At 41.8% G+C, this 27,179-nt stretch overlaps 1 protein-coding gene across 1 annotated transcript in view; it reads left to right on the plus strand.

Moving 5' to 3' along the window:
• znf385d (zinc finger protein 385D) overlaps positions 1–27,179 on the plus strand; it is a 96,353-nt gene that overhangs the window by 17,215 nt on the left and 51,959 nt on the right. The window contains exon 3 of the mRNA XM_047599262.1: positions 25,603–25,710. Coding sequence (XP_047455218.1) covers positions 25,603–25,710 — 108 coding nt within the window. The remainder of the gene's footprint in view (positions 1–25,602; positions 25,711–27,179) is intronic.

Here is a 27,179-nt window from a genome sequence, read left to right on the forward strand (position 1 = left end):
CAAATAACAACAGCATGTTTAACATGGCATTAGCATACTAACTTAGCCCCATGGTTAGCTCATTCATTATTACGGTTAGCTCCTCTCTCCACGGTGTAGTAACCACCACGTTAGCACCACTAGTCTCCCTATATTGAGGCACTCTGGCTGTAGGTGTGTTTTCACATGTTTGTTTGTGTGTACGTCGGTGCTGAGCTCCGTCCATCGTAAAACAGTGAGTGGAGGAGGAGTGGAGATAAGTGGAGAAAATGACATTAAATAAATTCGATCAGAAATTAGATCAGTACCTCAATATTTATTAAAAGAACGCGATCTAGATGTGTCCTGAAATGACTTCTGTTATGATTTGGTGATATAAAAGAAATCATGGACTCATGACTTTGACCCAATATAATGGGTGATGGTAAAAATGTTGGTCAGCTGGTAAATGAAAAGCTTTGCCTTCCATCTCAGTTCCCTCCCTATGGGTGTTATTCCACCAATCTGCCTCTCTGTCTCAAGCTCCTTTTTTTTTTTTTTTTTTTTTTTTTACATCACTCATGAAAATAAACAGAAAAAGGAGGTAACCCAGAGGAGCAATCAGCTGTTTTCTGGAAGAGAACTGTGGCCTCAAGGCTCGGAGGAGGTGCCTCTCATCCCAACCATCAATGTGTGCTGAAGGTCACAGTCTGACCAAACCAACAGGATCACATCGTCTGCAAAAAGTGTAAATCTTGAGGTCGTCAAACGGTCTGTCACATAGAGAAAAACATGCTTTTGTATTGCGAAACAGTGTGCACACATTTAATAACTTATGCGTACGAAATAGAACAGTTAAAAAATATTTTATCATACTGTTGAGATTTTAACATATGTTTGTGATTTACTGTTTGGCTCGCCGTCCAACAATCAGAACAAAACCATGTTCAGTCCAAGTGGCTCATTTAGCTTCAGTTGTCTGTTTCGCAGTTTATTTATTATTAATTTGTGAGGACAAATTGATTTTCCTTTTCTCCGAGACAGTTTCTGGGCTCCGTAACAGACCGATAATCTCATCTGGTTATTTTATCTTTCAACATCCTCGAGAAAATTACTTTTCTTTCCCCCTAAATTGATTCCAATGTTTTGCCCTTTGAGTTAGACACACCAGAGTCCTGTTTTAGCAAAGGGAGATTCCCTCCAACACTCTTGTCCTGTAGATAAATTCAGTAATTTATGATTCCGATGATATTATATCAAAATATATCAGAGGTGCAATCAGAGTTTTTGGTCATGTCTAGCTTTAATGTTCCTCATCTGTTCTTAATTAATCAATGAAAATCAAAAATGAGGAAACTGGAGAAACATCTTCTAAACAAAACACGTTACACTTGTTAACATGCTGTCTGCATCGAGGTGTGTTGCCTTTGACTTTTCAAATGCCGGATGTGTTAAAGGTGGCACATGGTTACTTTGCAGCATAGAGGGCCATGCTCTGAGTAAAAGCAGCAGAAAGTGACCTTAAAAGAAGTTTTCGTGATTGCTCTGCAACTTTCAATTGATTCAATCACAGAGGAGTTATTGAAATTGCCACCTTGAAAGAAATGGAGCAAACCGGAGAAGGAAAAAAAAAAAGAGGGAGAATGGAGGGTGAGCCCAACAGGAACGGGAGAATTTTGGACTGTAATGAAAGAGAAAAGTGAAAGGGGGGAAAAGTAGTTTTCGGTTTAACAGAGTGTTGGGGGGGTCAGGGGGCTGTGTGGACATGGAGGTGTGTGCATGTGTTACATGTGGGTTGTCTTTCTTTGGCCCTGAAAATAAGATCTATCTTGCCTGGAGCCTACATTTGTCTTGGAGAAACAATACAAACTCCATTTCCCCCTGCAGAGTAATCAGGAACGTGATTTATCGATTCTGTGCACAGATCTGCACGCTGGGAAATTGCTTTGCAGTCCTGCAGCTGCAGCGACACATCGGTCTCAGTCTGCACTCGTGACAGCATCACAGTCCATTTCTATGTGTACCCACCCGCGCTAACTCCGAGTTAGCGTCAATGGCTTTAATGGAAATGTGCTCTTTGACAAAGCACATAACAGAGTGAGCAGTAAAGTCTGTTTTGTGCGTTTGAGTAAAAGTTCCATTTACTTTCTGCATGGAGAATGTAGGTGACGGGCATCTGGAACATTTCCCAGCCAGCCTGCACATGTTTCATATTTGTTTAGCTTTGCAGCAGGTCCCCAGTGGTTTACCTTTTCACCTTGGAGCAGGGATGAACAGGAGCCTGTAACACCACGGATGGCATGGCTTAGCTGTAATATAACAAGTCTAAAACACATATGAATGGACAGCAGCAAAAAAAAAAAGAAAAAAGAAAGAAAGAAAGAACAAAAAATCCCAAAACATGCATGTTCTGTTATTATGACCTCTTTTTGGGAAATGATCAAAGCAGCAGAATCTGAAGTGAAGTAATATTAGGTAATTTGCCCTACAAAGAGCAGGAATACATGGCAATATGTAAGAAAACAAAGCAGAGACAGACAAACAGGAATGGATAAAAACACAAATCTTCTGTTCTAAGCCCTAGTGGATGTCTTTCTTTTTCAGAACGAGACTTTCTGTTTTTACTGTCAATATGAACTGATTGATTTGAGGCTATAAAACACAGCCTAAGCCCGTCTGGAGGAAGGGAAACATAATGAACCCAATACAAATTGTGCTTTTTGTTCTTTGGAAAATAATTGTGAGTCAGTCCAAAGACTCGGACTCAAGGGGCAGATGCGGCTCAGGCAGGTAGTTAAATTGGGTTGTCTATGAAATGCAGGGTTAACAGGTCAACCTAGTACATGGACACACATGCGTGTGACAAGTGTCCTTTAAAAGTAAAAAACAAGACACTAAAACTCAAAGCTGATGGATGAATGTGTGCGAATTAAGTGCCATTTACTATTCTGGGAAGTCAATTCCATACACACCGATCAGGCATATCCTAATATTGTGTAGGTCTCCCTTGCGCCTCCAAGACACTCATCAGAGAATAGACATGGGGCGTCTGAGGGTGTCCTGTGGTGTCTGGCAACACAGTGTTGTTAATGGGGGGCCTTTGAGGGGAGGGGCCTCTCTAGATCATCCCCCTGATACTTGATCAGTTTGGGATCTAGTGAATTTGGAGGTCAGATCAACACCTTGTGATGTTTTTCATGTTTTTTTTTTGAGTGTTTTTGTGCGTCTTTCTTTGTCAGGCTGCGTCCTACTGGGGGTGGAGTGTCATGCTATAGGGTGGGGGGTGTCTGGCTTGATCTAGGTGGGTGTTACAAAAAGCTGAGGTAGACTGAGTGGTAGATAAAGGATTAAGTTGACATTTCTTTCTCGCAAAATTTGAATCCGATGAATCCAGTGAATCCAATCCATGTAATAAATGGAGGGACAAGAGTCACCACTAGCCACTCTACTTGAGACCTGTCAATCAAAGCCTCCTGTACATAGTAGGCCACGCCCTTATCACTGCTAAGCCAATCACGAGGCTGCATATTACACACTGACTCTGTCAGGTTCCCTGCAAGTGGCTGAGAGCCTATTCAGTCCACAGGTGAAATTAAAACTTGAATATGTGAATTAAATTCTTTTTTCTGTTAATTGTGTCTACCACTCAGGTATGTTTATGTTTACAGCAGTTGCACGGCCACCCTACTGATGCACATGTTTGAAATAAAAAAAAGAATAATTGAATCTGTGTAGTATTTGAATAGCTTATATTAATTATAATAATACTAATGTGAATTTGTAAAGTGCACTAGGTCGAGCTTTAGTATAGAACACATATAGTAGGTAGGAGGTCACTACTTAAGTAATTTCCCCCTGGGATCAATAAAGTGATTCTGATTCTGATTAATCTCTCCATCTGTTTGGGGTCCTTGGCCTGAAAAACGTTGAAGTCCCTTCTTTTAGGATATCGTTAAGAGAGAAGTCACCTTCAGATCTTCTCCTTATTTAGAGCTTTATTATTTTTTACCCATTGTTTACTTCCAAAATGACAAACGAATGCTCCGAGCACGCTCCGTCTGACGATAAAATAAAAAGAACAAAGAGTGAGTCGGGGCTGCTCTGCAGACTCTCATTTGATTTACGCATGTCCCATAAACATCTAATGGACTCTATAAATTGTATTCCCGGGATGGAGGGCTGTGCAAACCCGCAAAACGAGCGGGAAGGATCAAAGCCGGAGAGCGAGCGGACCACCTCATGGTAGGCGCCGTCACACCTGCTGGAGAGGAGTTCATGTATTCCCGAAGCGTGGCGCGCCGGGCCCTTATCGCTGAGCTCGTGCTCTGGGGCTTTTTAACCCCCTGAACTCGAGTGGAAGCTTTACGTTGGCGCAGCTCGTCTCGATGTGTTCTCCCACGGTAATATTTCACTCTCTCTGGGTAGCTGCCAGCTCACCTCTCTGTGTCTCTGGTGGAATGCTGATTTTTTACAGTGGTGCTTAGTACCAGCTCCTCAGACGAGCCAGCGCACAGACAGTTTGGCGAACAGTCGAGGCTCAGCTGTTCGTGTTCTGTGAACCACGGCGCGATAACTGATGGACAGCGAGGTCTGAAGGGAAAGACAAGTCGCCCTTCTGTGGTTCCAAGCTCAGCCCGTCAGAGGCCTGGATGGAAGACAGGAATGGAAGACGGGAACAATCTGTTTCTGATTTGACGGTGGTGCCATGTGCTACGGGTTCTTTGAGGCGATAACAAAAATATGTCAGTTTTAACTACCCATCTGGTAGTCTTAAAGCAGCGTACTACTCAATTTGAGAATTCAAGACCGTATGTTGCAGCTGAAAACAGCAGAGTGCGTGTTTCAGATTAGACATTTGTTAGAAAAGTGCGGCCACGGAAAAGTCTCTGGTTTATAAAAATAAAGCGTCGGACCTCGATGACACACACACACACACCTAAGGTTTGAGGTTCATTGAAACCGTCACCTCATAGTTTGACTAGTTCATAAAACTATGGCAGAAAAGCACCTGGATATATAGACGGATAAAGTCTCGTCTTTGTGGGAGCTGCGAGCGCGGCTGCAGAAGTTGAACAGATTATCACGATGCTGACACAGCTCGGTTGAGGTGGGGATGCTCAGAGCTCAGGCCCATTATTGCACATTAGTGCGGTTACACCAGCCCCTCCCAGAGTCTGAGCATGCAATTAAACTGTAAGTAGGATTAGATTGAATTACGCAGGCATTACACTTTGCTGTAAGCTATACATATATATTTTTAATGAAACGTTTGCATATTTTTTTTAAATAATTAACAAAACAGAGCATTTGTTTTTTTCTATGATCATCGTGTAAACATGGTTCCTTTATGATTCAACCTCCTGAGACCCTGCGTCCTCATATGGAAACATTTAGATTTATGGCAGCTTCATTTAGACCCATTGTCTTCAGAAGGAGACACTTTTGTCTTGTTTGCAAAGGACCAATGCACTTGTTTATTTATGTTCAATCTTAAAGAAATTAACATGAATTCCAAACAAATGCTGGGTCTGAGGAGGTTAAGATTCAAAATACTTTATTGATCCTGCAAGGAAATAGTTTCTCCCTTAAAGTGACAGAAACAATGAGATAAGAGTGAGATAGAAATAAAAATTATATAAAAAGGTATAAGAAGGATCAAATAAAAATAAATAAAGGGAACTTGTACAGTGTTTGGGAGACTCCAAAGACTAGTTGGTTGGTTTGGTATAAATCCAGCTGTTGTTGTAAGACATAAAGTATCTGGATTAAATAGACATTGTCTCTTCATAGTAGCCCAAATTGACGCAGAAGGAGAAACCGCACACATAACACAGAAAGACAAACATGCACACCACTATTCAAATGCACAACAAAAAGCTTTGTTTTGGTGTCGACAGCTGCGCTTGACGCAGAAGCATAAACCGCGCATAAGAATGAGGAAACGCAATGTTAATTTATTTTTTTTTATCATATTTGTATTGATATTTGAACCTTTGGAACTTGTTTCTGGCACACAAGCTCCAAATTCTACTTAACAAAATAAATAACAGTATTTCATTTCGTGGCCTCATAACCAAGTTTTGTAACAGGGTCATAATCTAAAAACACTGAGCTCAGTGACTGTGGGAGAGCACGCCTGGATTTAATTAGGAGCTCATCATCTAAACCTGAACGCCTGCATATACGGGTCAATAAAAGTTTATCACTTCATAAGAAGAGTATTTGTTTCTCGGTCTGATTTTACTTAACCAGAAAACCTGTGGTTTGTTTTTGCCCGCTGAGCTTCAGCTCAACCAGAAATGCTTTCTGCTTCCGAGAAATGTTTATATCGTGGAGTCTCTAACAACGTGAACATTGCAAACATATGAAATCGAGTGAAATGCCGTTACAGGCAGCTGTTTCACGAGTTTCCCAGAGCTGAACATTCTCTACGGCTGACATGCGTCCTGCAGTAATCTCCTCCTCAGCAGTGAATGTGTGTGTGTTAGGACTGGCCTCGTCCTGTACCACGTTTCACCGTCAAAGCAAAACCAGCTGGAGCTGCACGAGCGCGAGCAGTTTGCACCTGCACCACCTTTGTTCCCATAATGAAAAGCACACCGGTCCCAGAGGCTGAATTCAGCAGCGTCGCTCTGCACCCAGACAAAGCTGACCTGGAGATTTACAACGGCGACAGCCCCACGGGCCTGAATTATTGTTTTGATGAGCTGCGTGCCATTGGTACGAGGTCTTCGAAACACGCCCGTGTTTGCCTGCGCTAATACTTCCCGTCTGTAAAGCGCTCTCATACGTATTTTTCCCATGAGCCGTGTTTTTCTCTTTGTGAGCTCACATAAATGTGTCCCCTGTGCACCCGGAGAACACAAACAAGGGTCAGATCATAAATCATTCAGGCTGTAATGTCCCCATAGGAGGGTGGCAGTCGCCCCGCAGTTAGAGAAACTTTTCCTGGAAGTCAGTGGTTTGAATTCCTGCTTCCTGGGAAAACGCAACGACTGTTGTTGTGCTGGAGTTTCATAACCACAAGGGACCCAAAACGAAAAGTAGCTCATCAGTCTACGAGTCTTAGTAGATGATATATACGCGTAAATATGCATAAGTGGAAAAATGAGAAGCAGAGAGTCTTGATATATGTCTAATGAGCATACCTGCTCATCAGACATTTCTTGCATTAAGCGACGCTAAAAAAAAAAATACCAACATCAGTGAAGGCAGGATTAGAAAGTTGAATCCCTGCAGGGCCCCGCGAGGACAGCTGCAGGAAACACGGCGTGTTGGTTCCATTGTTAAGATCCAGTGTTTGCAGGTGGCTCATGCATTTTTCCATCCGAGGGCATCGATTTTGGAAATCCAATAGATGGCCACGCTGCTCCTCCGGGCTCCTCTCTCATTACCACGGAATCAGCCTTGTTTGATATTCATGGTGGAATATTATGAGAAGATAAATCGTTTAATCTCAGTTTTTATTGAACCCTGTCATGAGGGAGACACTCCTCTCCATCCTGTGGGTGTAGCCGGGGCGGTTTGATAGAATGATGGATTAGAAATTAGCCGGTGAGGGAATTTAGCGGGGAAAAAAATAAAAAAAATCGAGCTGCAGTTTTAGTTTGGTGATTTATATGCAAAAAGACTCTCAGCGTCCTGACATTGCAGTTTTCTAAATCTTATTAAAGGTACGAACTAAATGCATGCAGCGTTTTAAGTACATGTATTTTAATGAGCATCGGGTTTGTGTAACTTTAATTGCTTTTGTGCTGTTTTCGCAACAGATCACTGACATACAGTATTTCTCTGCAAATTGTCAGTGTGACTCTTGCTTTTTGTTGTAGAGCTACAGGCTCAGTGATGCATGTTGACTGTAAACAGCTTTCAAGTTTCTAAGGATCCTCCTACTGATATCTACACATTTACAGATGATACGCAATTCTTCACATTTAAAGGTCTTGTGCTAGTCGGCAGTGAGTAATGATGGGAGAAAACTCACTGAACTACCTGATATGGAGTCGGTCAAGGTATACACCGATCCGCCACAACATTATGACCACTGACAGGAGCAGTAAACAACATTTAGGCCATCTTGTGAAAATTCTGTGTTTTACTGGAAGGCTTTTGGACCATTTATTTATTGATGTGGATGTTACTTAGACATCCCCCCATTCTCTGATCAGTCAGAACTGATTGGTGTATATTCATATAGATATGCATTCAGATTTACGATGCCGTTCATATACAGGACACTAATACATGAACCACAAAAAATGTAAATGCTCTTGATTTCCTAAAATCCATTTTTCCCCAGTAAAATTAGAACCAGTCAAATAACTGTTTGCAAGAACTTTGTCTCGACTGCCCTGTAAACACGAACCGAAACCAGGTTAAATGCAACATGGGAGCAATATTGCATCAATTACTCCCTGAACTGGAACGGAATATGGATGTGAAGGCATCCAAGCACAAAGTTAGAGATTTTTTGAAGATGTTTTACCATTAATGATGTTTCAAAAACAGAAAAAGACACTTGAACAAGTTCTGAAATAAGCCCAGATGCCTTTGATTTAGTTTTGTTGTAGATGTATTCAGCAGTGAAGTCTAGCACTGTGGAGTTTTGGATGCTTTAATGTTATATAACCCTGTCCTGAACGTGTCTGTCTACCAAATCCTCTGAAATTAAAAAAAAGTAGGTGCATGTTCTGGTTGTTTCAGGTTCCATAAAGCTTCTAAATAAAAGTGAATTATATTGAAAACTAAAGCTCTGCAGTTGAGCTTGTAACTCTGTCTTTAAGGTGAAGGTTTAAAGTGAAAGGTTCCACAATCACAGACAGATTCTTAGCAGCTACAAGGCTACCAGGTAATAAAAGAGTTAGCATGCTAACAAATGCTAATCAGCATTAAAAAAGTCCAACTGAGGCTGATTGGACTGCTGGAGATCAGGGAATCATCCTAAATGTTTTGGCAGTCCATTGAAATTTTGATTTGTCCGTTGAGCAGGACATTTCACTGAAAGTCACAGATGTCGACCTCAAAGCATTTCTCAAAAAAAAAAAGAAAAAAAAAGAAAGACAGATGGTCGCAAACAGCGCTAGGATTCATCTTTTGTACCCCGTGGATATCTACAACAAATTTACAGCCTATAGATGTTGTTGTTGAGCTATTTCCGTCCAGCCCAAGAGATGGACAGAACGAGATTTACTATCCCTGGAGCCACGCTGCGAGCTCTGCTTAAAAGTGTGCAAGCATGTGATTTATGTTTTTTTTTTTTTTGGAGGGGGGGTATGGCAAAACTGTGACTATGTACAGCGAACTGTGCATGCATTAGCCCGCAGCTGAACAGCACAGCCCCAAAAAGAATACAACATTAAAAACCCATGAAACTAGCTCTTTTATTGAATTACTATCAATCAAACATGCATGATGTTGTGCAAGTGCTTTAACAGATTCTGTGACTGTTTACATTTATACCAGTTTTAGCTGGCAGATTCACTGATAATTGCATTAAATAGCCATAAGAGCCGAACAGATTGGATACAGAATGGAGTGTCTGAAGCTTTATGGGAGGACCTGGTGTAGAGGGGGGGTTACCGTGATGCATTTTTATCTTTCACCTCAGCTGGACTGGGGACAGAGTGTGAGGCTGCCAAACGCCTTGAGGGAGTTCTCCCAGTTCAATATTTCATCCTGATAGGGCCCCATGGTGCGAGAGGGGTCAGCGGTGAAGAGCGATGGAAGAGGAGAGTGTGCAGGGAACAGAACAGACCAGACCCGGTGAATAACACCGTGTCGATGGGAGAGGTGTGCTCTGAGAGTCCAGGGAAAAAGGAAGAACAAGAAAAAAAGGGGTCAAGGTTGGAGAAAAATGGAGAGAGAGATTGAAAGGAGTGTTCACAGAGAAATAAAGAAAGAGAAAAAATTCAGCCCATGTTCAACGTTCAACCTTTTTTTTTCAATGAAACAAATCAAATGTGTTCTTATATGATTGTTAATGGAAGTGCAAAGGTGAATCAGCCCTCAGATGTGCAACTGTGTTTATATACAGCTTATATAGCGATATGGCACACTTTTTTTTTATCGATCATGGTAGCACACTGACAAGACCCTGAAATCTGCGAGCTTCTCTGCATCCATGGAGAAGAGGAGATTTGGCGGCAGATATCGGGCACTGTAAATATTTTGGTGATTTATTTAAATATTAACGGCATTTTGAAAGCGTGTTGGTTTGTCCGGTCCATTCGACAGGTCATCAACAACCTGAAAGCTTTACAAAAAATGCCTTCTGATAAATGACAGGATGAGCAGGAGGCATGGGACGCACCATGCTGTCCACTGCAGCTCTCACAGCAGAGGTCAGACCCAGGACTTCTGGCAGTGTGAAAGCAAACCAAAGGATTTTCAGACCTGGGTTCTCATTTCAGCTATTTTTGATGTGAAAGCAACATGATAAGATGAGACGCAGAGGAGCTAAAACTAACATCTGATGATAAAAACGATGACAAAACGTTAATGTTATTTGATGTGACAAGATGTTCAAAATACATGATCCCTTTGGCTGTGTTCAAAAATGTAATTTGTCACCAAGGTCCAGCTTTATATCTGAGTCTTTCTTTGTTTAGTTTTTTTGGGACAATGTCCCCGTCATTCCTCGAATAAGGGCCATTTTCCCGATCTGATCTCAGGCAGCTGACAGCAGCTGACCAAAACCAACAAGCTGCCACAAGCCCTGTGGCTACAAATTAGGTGGAAGAATCCCACATTTGAAGGAACATCACCCTAAACATTAGGCAGCCTCCATCACGGCCAGTGAGCTAACTGTGAAGTCAAATAAGTCTCGTCTAAGTACTTTAAAAATTGATGTTTTGCGCTTAATGATGTTATTGCCTTCCAACTTTTCACTAACACATATTTAAACCATGTACAGTAGAGTGTATGATGGATTAGCATTTAACTAAAACTGTCCATAAATATAATTCCTGGAATGAATCCTGCTTTTGCATGATACCTCCTTATCTTTAATGTATGATCCAACCTTATAATTGATGCATCAGCAGGCTGACATCCAGCTGTGGGAAGATAATGAGTTTAGTGTCGATGCGGCCTGTTCTCCAACATATATAAGCTTCATTAGATTGGTCTGAAGAGAGAAAAATTCAGATTATCTATTTGTCTAAGGACGATGAATGTTGTTAGTTGCAGTTTGACTAAATGTAAAAATTAAATGTTGATAAAAAATGATGAAAAAAATAATTTTTCTGTCTCCTAAAGAAATGACTAACAAGAACTTTCGATCAAACACAAAGGCTGAAAGAACTTAAAGTTCTGACGTGGTCAAATAGATCTTTAGCAACTCACTTAAAACCCGTCAAGATATGTGTGATGCATGTTTTATGAGATTCATTCAAAGCTCAGTGTGAATTCTCCCGCTGCTTAGTGACGCCCCTTCCTCTACTCTTTTATCCTTTTTATAGTATCAGTCTTTCCTGTTCCTGTGTGTGGGTGTGTGCGCATCTGCTCGAGTCATTATACCCATTATACTTAACATAATTGCACACTCGAGAGTGTACTTTCCAAATAAATGTATGCTGCGGCGACACATTAAACAGAAACATTACAGCGGGCTGACCTTGCATGTAATTGGGTGGCACGAGGTCAGTTTAAATCTAGAGATGTGAAATGAACTTAGAGGAGGGAAATAATGACCCTTATAGTATTAACAGCAGAACAAAAATAAAACCAGCAACAGCATAGCGGGCAACTCTCAGAGCGCTTCTTTATCAGAAAAACAAGATGTTAATTAATGCATTGAGCAGCTTATTAAACAACTGACAGCCAGTGAATGGGTATTGATCTGCTCTACAGAAAGTGCTTTGATAATGACACGTAGAAGCTTAGATATCTCACCTTGTCAACCACAGATGGTGCAGCATGAGGATGGTTATGATTTTGGGGCTGACAGGCAATCACTTGAGCTCCATACTGTCTTCGAAAATGGTTCTATCTCCTGGAGATTCATGAAGGATTTTCTTACATTATATTCTTGCCGCCGTCTCTGTGAAACTTTTCTTTTCCTTTTAAACGCAGTGTTCAGTGTTTGTTGTTGTTTTGGGTTCAGAGTTTACCTGGATGCATTTCATTTTTGTTTCTTGATTGTGAAGTTATAGAGGGTTTTCACGGCACATCATCAGCATGTCATATAACCGGAAGTTGCCATGTTTGAGGCACTCGTCAAACAAAGCACATGGACTGAAGTAGATGGTGGAAAATGGTGAATTATTGCCGTGTTTTTGGCTGGACCAAACGGACTGTGAAAAATGAGGAATTTTATAGACTACCAAAGGTCATCTGAGGAAAGGAGGCACTTGTGGCAAACGCCTGTGGAGCCTGTATATTCCAGGTTCACACTACAAGCAGTAAAGTAAAACCAGTGTTGCCAGACACAGCTGATGGTTTCCAATCGGAAAGGTACTCAGAAACCACCAACATGCACACAAAACTGCCAAAAATATTAGACTGATATTTAGTTTGGAACCCAGAAGACCTGTAGATAGTTGCTTTTTCATCAACAGTGTTATCACAGTGTTAATCCTGGCCTTGAGAATGCTCATGATTTTCTTTGAGGTGCAGTCTCTGAGCTCCATTCGTGTAAGTTGAGCTTGGTTTCTACTCCTACACCGTCAAAAGCCTTTCTACCTTTGTCAGCAGCTTTCTGTAATTACGCCACTAGAATGCTAGCTGTGTACTTCTGAGTGAGTGAGCGAGTGAGAGGAACTGAGCTGCTCGTGTTGGAGTTAATGAATGTAAACAGTTCACGTTCAGAGGACATCTGAGTAGTTGTTGTGTTGGAGGCTGAACAAGAGAGCAGTTTCTTTGCTTGTCACATGTAAGGAAGGAAATACACTGTGGAGCAATCACACTCATTTTGGGTCATTGTTGCAGAGGAGTTAAGTTTCTGAGGAGGTGCATGTCAGGTTACAGACGTACCTAGTGCAGTGTGCAGCACATCGTTGGGGTTTTCAAGTAGGCACCTCCCTTCACCGATGTTTTGTGAAGTTAAGGATTAACAGTGAGTTCCAGCGTCCTGGAGTCTGCCCCCTCCATGCAGCCACCACACAACCATGTGACTTTCAACCAAGAGATTAGCTTAACTCTACTACTTTTCATTTTCATTTTTTTCTTCATTTGTTTGGATCTCCATTAGCTTTGGCCAAGGCCATCCCTATTCTTCCTCCCAACACAGGTATCTTTACACTGCAGTGCTCTACTAACTACTAAAACGGGAAAGGGAATCGAACCCTAGCGACAAGATCCACTCCATGAATCTTCTTCATCATGGGGTATCATGGTTTAGTAGTGTTATATCTTTAGTACTCAATGAAACACTGTCAAACCAAGGCTCTCTTAAAGAGTCGAGGCAACTAAACCAGGTTTCTATTGAAAACGAAGCAGGGAAGTGGTTCATAATATAAAAATAAATATATAAACAAATCATGTGATCAAAGTAATCATGCATCAGCCCACAGGTTCGAAGCAACTGCTTCATGAGGGTGAAATTAAAAGACCTCTATTACCATTACCCACACATTAATCAAAGGCAGATTGATGAATGAATAAATGAACCACAGAAAATCAAATTAAGGTGTTTTTATTTCTATTCTTGTTTGGTATTTCTGTGTTGACACTGCCTCAGGAAATTGACTGGATGGAAAGCTACAGGCTTCATTGGGCTTTATCTGGCCACCACCAGTTTCCCACATGCCTACGGTGTCAAGTTTGAGGTTTACCTAAAAGTTGATATGGCTCAAATCCAGAACACGAGAGGAGGAAACATAAGAGCTTTAATGAAAATGTATTAGACAGCATCAGGTAGGAAGTCTAACAGAAGTAGAACACACCAGCAGTCAAAGGAAGACACAGAAGAATGACAGAAACCATCACATATGCACAGAAGCAGAGTAATGTAACAAGCAAAAGTGGGAAAGCTAGGACTATGCACTCGCCACTTTATTAGGTACACCTGTTCAATTGCTTGCTAACACAAATAGCTAATCGGCCAATCACATGGCTGCAATTCCATGCATTTACACAGAACGCACAACACGTCCAACCTTGAAGAAGATGGGCCACAGAATCAGAAGACCACACCGAGGGCCACTCCTGTCAGCTAAGAACAGGAAACTGAGACAGTTCACACAGGCTCATCAACACTGGACAATAGAAGTTTGGAGAAACATTGTCTGGTCCGACGAGTCTCGATTTCAGCTGCATTTGGATGACAGGGTCAGAATTTGGCGTAAACAACATGAAAGCATGGATCCATCCTCCAATGTATCACCGGTCCAGGCTGGTGGTGGTGGTGGTGGTGGTGGGTTAAAATTGTTTAAATGCCACAGGACACAGGTGAGAATCACAAGACTGCGACTTCCACCTATTACATTTTGCATTTTTCCCCTTTCTCGCTCCTGTTTAAGCAAATGACGCCAGCCACTCCCGGCTTTAACTGTCAAATTCTCAAAGTCCTCTGTGTGTGGCAGCAGTCGGCGACGTCCCTTTGTGATGAACTAAAGGAGTGGGTCAGGCGGGGGGGCGGTAATCGGGAGACGCATAGAGGGGAGGATTATGTTTGACAGGTCATTCATCCCACTTTAGTTAATAGTGGGCTAAGTGAGTCTGGCGACCGTGAATGCAGCATTTAAACCTCAGTGGGCCCTCATTGACCACTCGCTCTCTCTATACGTACTTTGACAGATATTAAAGTAAACTTTCGCTGCCATGCTGCCATTGCAGAATATATTCCTCTTAAGCCAGAAGTGTGTGATGAGAACACACAGAAGTATAAACACACATCTCAGATATAAACGGGCTTGTGTATAACACAGACACTCGTTGGATGTGTTATCCAGGGAGTCTGCACTCTCACCGAGAAGGAGCGTGGCATACATCTTTGTAGCAGATGTCATTATAAAGCCTCCAAATCTGTCACGGCAAATAAACTTCCTATATATATGTATATGAAGTCTACGTGTGGTCAGTTTGATTCATTTTCCCCATTTGCAGTTTTAAATTTGAAACCAGGATAAGTTATTTTAGGTGCCCCCGGGTCCACTAAGAAAATTCACAGTGTTTCTTAAATAGATGGCGTTATGTGACTCACAGTTAGAGCTCTTCTCCAGATTGGATTGTTGTGAAGTATGTGCTGCTGCTAGAAATGAAGACCTGGTTCAGAAAGGGGGGATCCAGTCACCTGGTTGTAAACGTCTAATGTTGCCATCTTGGTGGCAAACACTGACAGGGTTGTTGCTTTTGTTGCTTTTGAGTGTGGACGCACCATTGGTGGATTTAATCTCATCATAAAACTTAATTGCAAACATTTACATGAGTCATGCAACAACACTGAGCATTCCAGTGTAAGGACATTATTTCTAAAGTGGTTGTGTTTGAAAACCAGGATAGCCCAGAGCAGATTTACACTTCAGATACCTTTGAAGGCTCAGCCTTCTGTAATTTGTTTGACCTCATCAATTATGTACTGTTTATGCATGCACAATGAAAAGGTTTGATGCTGCGCTGTTGTGACGTTGTGTACACACACGCAGACACACTTCACTGATGTTAATAAGTCATAAAAAGGCACACATTTCAAAATAAAGATGTAGACAAGGTATCTGTTAGTGCTGGCTGTCAGGCTGACAATAGAAATCATAGTCCTTCTGGGGGTGTTGTTATTGGGGGGGCGTTTGAGGGGAGGGGCCACAGATACTTGGTCAGTTTGGGATCTAGTAAATTTGGAGGCCAGGTCAACACTTTGTACTGTTTTTTTGTGTGTGTGTCACACTGCATCCTGCTGGGGATGGCTGCTGCCATTAAGGAGTGTCATTGCTATAGGGTGGGGGTGTCTGGTCTGGTTTAAGTGGGTGCTACATGTCTAAGTAACATCCACATGAACAAATGCCAGGTCTAAACGTTTCCCAGCAGAATAATGAATTGTCACAAGATGGTTGATGTTATTTACTTCTCCTGTCAGTGGTCATAATGTTGTGGCTGATTGTTGTAAGTCCCAGATCCAAAGCCATCTTGTAAGTAAATGTACAATCGTCTCTTTTGCTCACAGGTATTGGCTTTGATTAATCAACGCCTTGTTGTTGTGTTACACCCATTTTATGGCGTCTGGCAGTAAAACTGTGACTTACTGCTGCTTCACAGTGATCGTAATCTCCTTGTAAACGGATCCGACAGAGGAATTAAACCAAAATGTCAAATAATTGATTATGTGAGGCTCTGTGTATTTTAGATCCGGCTTATTTGTTTGGCACTTAACTCCCTGGCTGTCACACACACACACACACACACACACACACACACACACACACACACACACACACACACACACACACACTCACAAACACACACACAGATGCTGCACCAGAGACGGATGACAAATGAATCTCTGCGCAGCCAAAACAGATCGCACTCAGAGTTAGTTTTTGACCCTTTTTATCAGCCGTCTGCTGTAAGTTGGACAGTCTCCACCGACATCTCGCCTCATCACTGTCTTGTTCTGTCACATTATCCGGGGAGAACTGAGCAGGGTGGGGGTGGGGAGGGGAAGTGGTGGCTGCTGAACTTTGAAATGGACAGGCTTTCTGCAGGAATGTCAGATAGGATCCAGCAAATGACCTGCTTATTCTCGCTCTCTGTCGACACTCGGCCGACGTCTCCCCCCCTGACAGGAACACATCACTGCAGATCAAAGACGGAGCGAAGAATGAAAGGAGACACACACGGGCAGATTTACTTACATCACTGACATGACATGAGCTGGTTTTCGCCAAAATCTAATATATGGAATAATCTCCTAGTGAGAAACTGTGATTTTTCTTCCCTCATCTACAAGCTTTTAAATCTGCATTTAGATCACAAATTATGGATTAATGCCATTACTGCTTGGTTTGGTTAATTTTTGTACAGTACTGGATATACTGACAAAAAAAATGGGTCCATTGAGAAGCTACACTATAACCTCCCAAAGAGACATGGATCTGTGCAGGTTGTACATGGGAATGTAAGGCAGTATAGGTGTGAAGACACCCAGGACACAGTGAGGATGCAGTTGCATGATCTCTGACCACATTTGGAGGTGGTGTGAACCATTTACTGTATATACTATGGACAAACCCATCGTGATGTCACCCATTGGATTCTCAACCTCAAAAATGAAGCCCAAAGTGGGCGGAGTCAGCAGTCGCCATGTTGGATGAGCTTTATTCCGTCCCTACTCCAAATATGGGCGTGGGGGTCGTATTGGACGCTGACCCTGCTATTAGCTTAGCTACCTCCTGTCACTCAAAGAGGGAACGCCCTTAATTATGCATAAATTTAAACCTTAATAAAAAATAAACAAATGATTTAGAAAAAAATTCACACTTCCTACAGTTGTCATGAATAGCGAAATAAACCAATGAGACCAAAATCGTTTTGTGTACCAGGCTTTAAACATGTAATAATGCTGTAAAGTTGGTCTTTGGGTATTTGCTCCCTTTCAGAGCCTCAAGTGGCCACTACATGAACTGCAGTTTTCTTGCTGGACTGCATGGACTTCATTGCTCAGACCTGGCGTTTGCCGCTTGGTGTGAACACAGGGCTGATCTGTGAAAGAGTTTAAGTAATTCATTCAGAAAAAGAACCATAAATCAAGTCATGTTGCACACACTGGAAACAGGCATTCTTTGTTCTGAAACAACGACCGATCCCTCAGAGACAGCAGCTCCAAATGATTACATGCACCGTTAATGATAATATGGTCAATATTTATTTACATATAGAGTGTGAAGTGGCTGGCTGGCTGGGGAGGCATACTAAAAGCTGCGATCGGACCACCCAGGACGGGTGTTAATCCGAGGTCTGAACGGGGCTGGCACTGACTGACTCCACCTAACTCTCTGATAATTAAAAGGCGGGGTCTGCGTAGAGCTTAAGTGATAGACTTTAATCAGTTAGGTTGCATATACAGTAAGACTTCCTCCCTGTACAGTTGTCATAAATGGAGAACTAGGATAGGATAAATAGGATGGAGGTCTATGGGGACTGAGCTGCTTTTGAATCTGGCCTCAAGTGGAAGTGGAAAATGGAGCAGAAGTGTGTTACCTGTGTTGTTTAGAGAAACTCAACTTTTAATCTCACTATGGACGTCGAGAAAGCAAATTGTATGCAGAGCGTTGGTGATGGCTATGCTTAGTCAAAGTTTAGCCAATTACCAGACTTCTATGTGGAACTGCTGCTGGTGAACCAGATCTAATCTGGTGGGGAAAAGCTCTATTTGAGTTACTTACTCTAGAATGAAAACAATAAACCTCTTCTAGGAAGTCCTAAAGTTGGAAATGTAGGCGTATGCTGCAACAGATGCTGGATGTTGCACAAATTCAGATTTTTTTTAAAATCGACTGTTATGTGATGAAAGTATAAATACAGGCTGACGCTCAGCACCATCTGAGGGTGGGATATTGTAGCCGGATATTTCTCCGAAGCCTTCTCCATGTACTGCAGCTAAAGGTCTAATAGGTTTATCAAACTGTTGCTGTGCAGCCTCCTTCTCTCTGTTACCGCAGAACGTTTATTGAAGTTGTTAACTGACTACGCACCTAAAATGACATTTCTTCGTGACGTTAAGGAGGCTTACGTGACTACGACACCTGTTCAAAAGCCCTGCAAACATTTCTTTTTCTCTAATTGCAAGACTTTTCACTTTCTGCTCTCTGATTGTCTGCAGTGGCTTTACGGTTACCGTAGCCTCAAGCTGTTTCAATTTAGACAGCTCTGCAGGATGATTGACAAGTCCCGGTGCTCGACCATCTGAGAACACAAAAATGCACGTTATAGTTTTAGGAAGTTATTTGAAAGATGGGTTTGCATCAGCCTGAGATAGTGGACTCTAGTGCGCTGCAGGCTGCAGAATATTTGATATGCTGTGGCGTGCGGGGGTGTTGTTTTATTTTCGAGTGGATTATATATGCGTGTGTGTCGCGGTACATTTGCCATCTCCGGCAGGCGTGGCCCATGTGGAGTGTGCGTCTCAGTGGGTGGCTGATGGCGGTGGAGCTCGGGGAATAACATGTCCCCAGCGCTGCAGCTGCTCTCTGCTGATGAGCCCTGAACGCATCATGTTTGAGAGCGGGTAGGAATGAAACGCTGAAATGATGGAGGGGAAAGATGCTGAGGAATTGTGCTGGATTTTGGGTAAATTAGCAGCCGCGCCAAGAATAGCGGAATGGAAAGAATTCTTGATCGTGTCTCATGCACGATGATTTATGATATTTCCGCGAGTGCCTGCTAAATCCTCCGCTGATCATCCTGCTGGATGGTGCCATTTCTCGTGGCCTCGTCGCAGAGGATTCATTTCACAGCAGCTGCAAGAGAGCGAAGCAGGAATAACATGTTTCTAGCTCGGTGCGTGTTTCTAGTAAGAGGTCACCCATTCTGTCGTGGCCCAGATGTTTTTAACTGGCTTTCCATAGCCCGGGCCGTGGTTTCCCAGCAGGCTGCAGCGAGTCTGGTTCTCTGCTGTAGTGCTTCCCCTGCCAGCGGGCCTCGCCAACTCCATGTGTCATCCTCCTCTCCCTTCCCAAAGAGCTGGGTGAGATTTACAGTACAAAGGTGGACTGTTGCATAACGCTTTCTTTCTCTCCAGTTCAGCGACAAAGTGTGTCAGGGAAAAGTCAGAGAGAGTTGCTGCTCTGGTAATGTAATGCAGAGTTTTCAGAGATTTCAAGCGGATCCCTGCACATTTTACTGTCTCTCATCAAGTGTATTTTCCTCACGGAGTGGGCGCTATTAGCTTTTACCTGTTTGACATTACCTACACGTCTAGGGTTTCATAAAGCTCACTGTGCACAGAAGAAATCTGCTATTTTTCAGCACCTCTAAAATCCTAGAGGCTCCTCACTGATGTCAACTCATTAAAAACAGTCTGTTGAATAATATTTTTTTTTCTTTAACTGCATTTACAGCTGATAATGCATTCCAATTTTTCCATCTGTTGAAAGCGGCGTGCGTCAGGTCATTCAACCCGCTGAGACTGTGAAAGCTTCCTCCTCTCCACAAACATAAGTCGGCTCGAAATAACTGCCAAAATTTGAATTTAGGTGTAAACATTTTACAGCACAAGAGGTGAGACTTTGCCTCGGTTTGTGACACCTGAAAAAGTTTCATTTTGCAGCTGAAAGTGCTTTTCGCAACTAAACCGAGGCTGAGCTTTAAACTCGATGCAGGCATATTATAATAATGATCTTTAATGACGATGATAACCGTGTTGTACGTCCAAATCACTGAAATTAGAGCAGAAATTAGAGCAGCCAAAATCAAAACAGTGCGCTCAAAGTACCTGGTGATGATATGAAGTACTAGTGTATCACTCTGTTTGTATTATGCCGTAAAATATTCCTAAGAGAAGCTTTCCCAGAAGCTGTAAGACTGATAAACTCTGGAGGAGTTGTAAAGTGCACAACCCATGCTGTTTTTTGCACAAATTCATGCTGCTTTGTTGCCGTTTCTATTCATCTTTATTTTCATCTATACCGTTTTTGCTTAGTGTCTACATATTATAGTTACTGAGGGAAATAATCCAGGACCTCAGTGCATAATTTCGTTCCATCTCCTGCTTCTTTATGGCTGTGAATGACAAATAAAAATCGATTGATGTTTGGGACAGTAGATTAACGTGAACTTTGTGGCCGTCTTGGGGAAGTCACGCAGGGAAAAACACAGTCTTTCTCCTTCCTCATCATTAAGCTGCTCCTCTGTGTCCTTTCACACATCATAGATGAACCTCATCCTCATGTGGAGGACTTAGCAAATGCCACTTAGCACTCGTAGCATTTGAGGACCCAGCTTTTATGAAGTGACATTTTTTGCAAAGAAATCAACTGACTCGTCCTCATGCACCGGACGTCTCTGAGGGGCGTCTTAACTTGTTCATTTTCAAATAGGCAGAAGCAAATATTTTATACACACAACACACCGGGTGACATATCCTTCGTCTTTTTTTATTTTAATTCAATTTTATTTATATAGCGTCAATAACAATACAATTGTCTCAAGATGCTTTACAAAAAACGGAAGAGGAAGACAGAGAAATTATAAGAGATTAGAGGACAGGAGCTTGGTGCCAGAGAAGAGAGAGGAGAGGACATGTCCTCACTGCATTGTCCCCCTGCAGTTTAGGCCTATAGCAGCAAAGCTAAGGGATTATTCAGTCCAGACCTGACCTTAAAAGTAGAGACGGTGTCTGCCTCCTAAACTCAAACTGGGAGATGCCTGATAGCTGAAGGTTCTACTTCCTATCCTACTTTTAGAAACCACAAGCAGACCTGCACTTTGAGATCGTAGTGATCTGTTGGGACAATATGGTTCTATGAGGCCTTTCAGGGCCTTGTATGTAAGGAGGAGGATTTTAAATTCAATTCTCGATTTTTAAGGGAGCCAATGAAGCGACGCTAAAGCTGGAGTAATATGATCTCTCTTGCTAATTCCTGTCAGTCTCTTCTTGGCTTTGGATGTTGCGTTTGAAGTTCTCACCCTCTCACAAATTTCTCTCGAGCCAGCCTCATTCGTCTGCCTTTCCGCAGCAGCTCCACTGAAGTAATTTGATTAGTTGTCATAAGGAAAATGTTCATTCCCAACAACCTCATTCTTTCACTGCGCTGCCCGGCTGCTGTTAGCTTGCTGGTTGTTAGCCTTGGGGGGTTTCTTGACAGCAACGGTTGCCTAACCGTGGTGTTCTCAAGTATTCTGTGTACACAACTTCCCAAGTCATGAGTTTCCGTTTGAACTCTGCAGTAGAACTGATCGCCTCAACGTGATCATCTGCCCTGGCGTCAGCAGTTTTCTGGGCTTCATGTGCAGCCGGACATCAGTGTGATGTATTTTGCAGAAGCATGCATTCTGCAGACACGTCCAATCACACACACACACACACACACACACAAAAAAAAGAACAATAATAAAAAAATACTGCTGCAGAGCTGAAACACAAAAGCATTCCTCACTGATAATCGCCACAGTGGATTAAAAGTGTTTGAAAAACACCCACCGAGGATTTCTGTTTGATCCGGCGTATTGTCTGTGAACACGAGCGCTGTGAGTGATTCATTAGAGACTCCCTCATCTCTGTGACAGCTCAATAGTCGTCTCTTCTTTTCTTTTCTTTTTCTTTTTTTTTGAGGTGTCAGAAGATAATTTTATTGGAACAAGAATTTGATTATAAAACCAAGAGGAGTCGCTTAGGCACTAATTACTGACTACAACAGCCACAATTACAGTTAGAACTCACTTCATTTCAGACAAACGGTGAAGACAGAAGTGATTTAAGGGAAAAATGGAAGAAAATTAACCGTATTTCGATTGGTGCAGATGGCGCCGTCAGTGCCGACTTAAAAAAGAAGAAGAAGAAGTAAAACTCTAAGGAATATTTTGTGTTTTCTTCTCAAATCTAATTATCTGGTCTCTATTGTGGTCAGAATTGTATTGAGAGCAGCTCACTCCAGACAGCCACTACAACAGTCCTGCATTAAATCAGCCTCTGGCTAAGCCTCAACATTTCACTCTTCCTGAGCCTTTTTTTTCCACTCTGAGACTGAAAAAGAGGCGGGTTGTGCTCATCCAGAAGTAGCTGGTACAAAAGTGGTGTCCAACCATTGTAGAAATTTCAAGTGTTTACTGCGTCCAAATCCACGGAGGGATGCACTTAAATTAAAATCATAAATGCCTTCATAAAGCAGAAAGATTCCAGCAGCAAAGTAACAAGGTCAGCCCTCAGAGGGGACTGTGTGATCCCTCGTAGATGTAGTGCCTTTAGTCAAATCTGCCTTTGTGTGGGAGCTTCTAAATTACAGAATACAATATCTACTGATGTATCTGTCTGCATGTTGTTTCTGTTGTCATGTATTGTTCTGTTTGTTGTCTTTGTTTTAGCTTTGAGTCTTAGCCTGATGGCTAATGCCTGGTTTTTACTGATGAATGAGTCTTTTTTTCTTTGGAATTTTAACAACTTAGATTCTTTTGATGTGATTAGGGAAAAAATATTGATGTGGCAATATATTGTGATACTTTTTCTTCCAAATCAATATTGACTTTGTATTTCTTAATATCGATTTTAAAAGGAAGTCATGTTTTGGGCCGATTGTGAACGACTTCCACTCCTTCACCACAACTTGTATTTTAAGCTGCATTTAAAATTTCTCAGGGAACCATGTAGAATATTGCAATATATCGCAATATCATAATATCGCAACAATGTATCGTATCATGACTCAAGTATCATGATATGTATCGTTAAGTCCTTACCAATACCGACCCCTAGATATAACAGTGCTTCTTAAAACATCTCACCAAAAGGGAAATTTGATGTTAAGTTTGATTAATGAGACTGTGAAGAAGGGGCAAGGATCATATATTTCTTCTTCTCATTTCTTCTCGAACAAACAATTTCTGGAAAAAGATGAGACTGTTTGTGTATTTTTTTTAATTCTTTTTTTGTGCTTTTATGTTCAAGATGAATTTTAACAATAAAAAAATAATCCACTAACAGTTGCACGTTCACTATGAAGTTAATGAATGTGCAATGTCCTTGTTAAATAAATGAAAACTTGAAAACATGCTGCTGTCAGTCCCCAGATTAAGATTTCTACCAGGACATTGTCTGAACTGCGCCCTTTTTTATTCATCTTCTCCTGGAATTTTGCATTACTCAGTCTTAGTGTGAATTGTTGTGCAGTCTTTGCCATCACCTGCATCTCATTACTTATCTTCCTGCTTCAGTCCTTTCAGAACAGTTTGTCTTATTTTTCCGCCAAAGCAAAATACCCAAAATATCTTTCAGTATAGATTAACGCTGACTCCGGTGTCAAGCAAAGGACTGCAGGAATCCATCTATTAGAAAAAGCCAACTGTGTGGTTCAGTAAATATCTCAAACTGCTTCTTCTACCTCGCCGAAATCCCAACTAATGCCTCGGTTTGGCCAAATGGCATCCACTCAGGGCGATTGTACGACACGCTTGTGCCCACCTTCTGCTGCACGATTGTCAAGGTGGATTAATCCTCCCACGCAGTGCCAGCACCTTTCCACTCTCACCAGCCAAGCGGCGCCTATTGAGACTTTTCAGAGAGAGAGAGAAGCAGATGTGTTTTGCTCATTCCCCCAAAGCTCTGCCACCGCTCAGAGGGAGGCGCACACCAAACAGGCGAGCCAGCGAGCCTTAGTGCTACCAAGCTCTCTAGATGTAGGTGTAGGTGTAGGCGCTCCTTGCAGCGTGAGCTCTCCTGTTTACATCAGCAGTCTTCCATTTTGTTGCATTAACAATGAGTTCGGCCGACTAACAGTCATTATCTGTGCAGTCGCAGCTTGATATCACTTACGTATGCGTGTCACACAAGTGCACTTCAGAATAAAGCATTTTATATGTGCAGAGAGTCGTGCACACTGTTCTGTTTTCCCACTGCTTCTGGTTTAATGAGCTGAGCTGAGCGAGACACTGGACAGGAGGTAGAGCTACTACACATTGTCCTCTGGCTGCAGCAATAAGCAACATCATTCAACAGATTTAAGATGAGATCGTTTGTGTTCATCACTGAAGGAAATAAATTAAAATCTGCCCAAAAGCAAAAGGTGGGAGACGTTGAATCTAAAACAAACACTGTAGCATACGTGGGTGTTAGGTAATAAAATCATTCATTATTTATTTACTTGATAAATTACAATTTCTTCTGCATTTTTAAATAATCAGACCAATCAGAGCTCCGCACACAAATATTGTGTTTGAGTAAATGTTGCATGATGCAATATGCAATTTTCCTCTCATTTCATTGATAAAAATCATTGTAGGATTCAACCGACACATTTTTTCAAAACAAAACATTCAGGCGAACCCAAGAACTTCTTATTTTTTAACTGTGTGCCAACTTTGATTACTCCAGAATAAAACCACTTAGAGAGATTCTGACTTTTGTGGTAGAAACTTCAAAGTCTTGGCTTTCAAAAGAGACCAAGACTCATCATCATGAGCTCCACAATGTTCAGGAACAGCATTAAGTTAACTTTGGGTACGTCCTAAGTGTATAGCATGCTAATGCTAATAGCTGTGTGTCCCTCTCTCCTTCTCCGTTTCATCTTTTCTGATGTGGATCTTAATTGCCTAAAACATTTGCACAGTATTTTATGCACATTTTAAGTGTTTTGTAGTTTGTGATCTGATCAAAAAGAATCTTGAGAAGAAGATATGCTCTCTGACTATATATCCTACATCATGTTCACTCGCTAGCGGGTTAAATTAATAGCTTCTTTCCTGAGCTCATGTTGGTACAAGAAGGAACATTAAAACCACTGGTGTTCTGTAAGTGCTCCCCTGAGGGAACACATTCTCGTGAGGTTCGTGAATGTCGTCTTCCGCCTCGAGTTTACGTACAGAGAATTAGTTCTTGACATGTCTGTGTTTTAATATCGGAGCCTGAAATCACCCGAAAGGTGGATGCCTGGAGGGTGGCTCCTGTTTCCTCCGCTCACAGCTCAGTGAAACTACAGCGGAGTGAAGCTGATTTTACAGGTCAGCGTTTGCACCTTTTTTAATTAGCCTCTCTCTGTGTGTCTGCATCTCTTCCTCTTCCAGATGGACCCGGTGCAGAAAGCCGTCCTCCATCACACCCTCGGCCTCCCCGCCACCATCAAGAGGAAGCACGTGTCCTGCAGCGTTTGTCAGCTGAGGTTCAACTCACAGGTGAGCGTGGCTAAACGTTTAAGTATAGTACTCACGCAGAAACACTCTGGTGTCCTGCACAGTTACTGGCCGTTCATCAATTCGTGTCTGTACTCGTGTTTGTGTGAAACCATCAGTTCAAATTAAGGAGGATTGAAGATGCTTTTGGAGGTAACTTGGGGTTGCAAGGTATCCCACAGTCAGCGTTGCTGAATGGGAAATGAATAAATCTCGTACTATTGGTTTAAAATGATCGTATTTTGGCCCAAACTATCAAATGCACAAAACATAAAATTAAAATAAACTCTCCAGGACAGCACATTTAAGCCTCCTGTTTGTTCTGGGTAAAATTGACCCATTTTAAAGTTTCAAGATCTAAGAAAAATTAAGTATTTTTTTCAGTACAAAACTCCTTCTGCTTGGCTTAATTAGTGTAATCAACATGTAATATTAAAATGGTTCATCTCACATATTTGGAACCACCCCCTGCATCTTTATACTACATAGATACTGTTTGGGTCTGGAGGTAAAAAGGTGTCACAAATGTGAAACTATATTTCTTTCTTTGCAACTGTGAAACATACAGTATTCCTTCCCAATCATACACACGCACCTTCCTCATATTCTGTTTTGTTCAGGTTCTGGTTCATGTTTGTAAACCAAAATGTGGCAGTAAAACATTGACAAAACGTAATTTATTTTTAAAAAAAGAGTGAATTCTCAGAATTTTTTGGTGGATAATTAAACATGCACCGGGTCAAATTGACCCAGGAACATCTTTGCAGTTCTGTCAGGATTTGAGTGTTGAGATGAACGATGAAGCAGGAAGTTCAAACAAAAGGTATTTAATAACTAACAAAAGGCGCTGCATGCAAGGCAGGAAAATCCAAAAAGCAAAATCTAAGAAAGAATTATGGACGTGGTGCGGCGACAAACAATGAAGGAGGGACGAGGTAAAAGAAAGAAAGAAGAACAAAGGGAAAGGCAGGGCTATATAAAGGGCTCAGGGCTGACAAGACACAGGTGAGACGCATGAGGACAATCAACACAGGTGAGACCAATCAAGCAATCAACACGCACGAGGAAATCAACTACTTATCAAAATAAAACAAAACCAAAACACAAAACCATGATAACAAAATAAAAGACAGAACCATGACAAGTTCCTGACAAATGAAAGACGAGAGGATTAAAATCAAAGCTATTCTATGGAACAATTGAATGAAGCAGCTGCTTTGTTCACTGTCAAATGAGTCAAATGGCAAACTATTATATCTCATAAGCAGTGAAACAATTGCATAAATATGATAATTATCAATGCATTTCACAGGTATTATCAGGTATGCCGTTGTTCCAAATACATCCTCCCAATTTTTCTCTGAGTCTACACACAAACAACCAAAAACTGAAGCAACACGAGTCTGTGCATTGTACTCAGGTAGAGATAGAGACACTTTCAGCCCTGCAGGTCTTATTGAGAAGAGAAGAAG

Source organism: Mugil cephalus, chromosome 11 (genome assembly GCF_022458985.1).
Source record: "Mugil cephalus isolate CIBA_MC_2020 chromosome 11, CIBA_Mcephalus_1.1, whole genome shotgun sequence".
Lineage (NCBI taxonomy): Eukaryota > Metazoa > Chordata > Actinopteri > Mugiliformes > Mugilidae > Mugil > Mugil cephalus.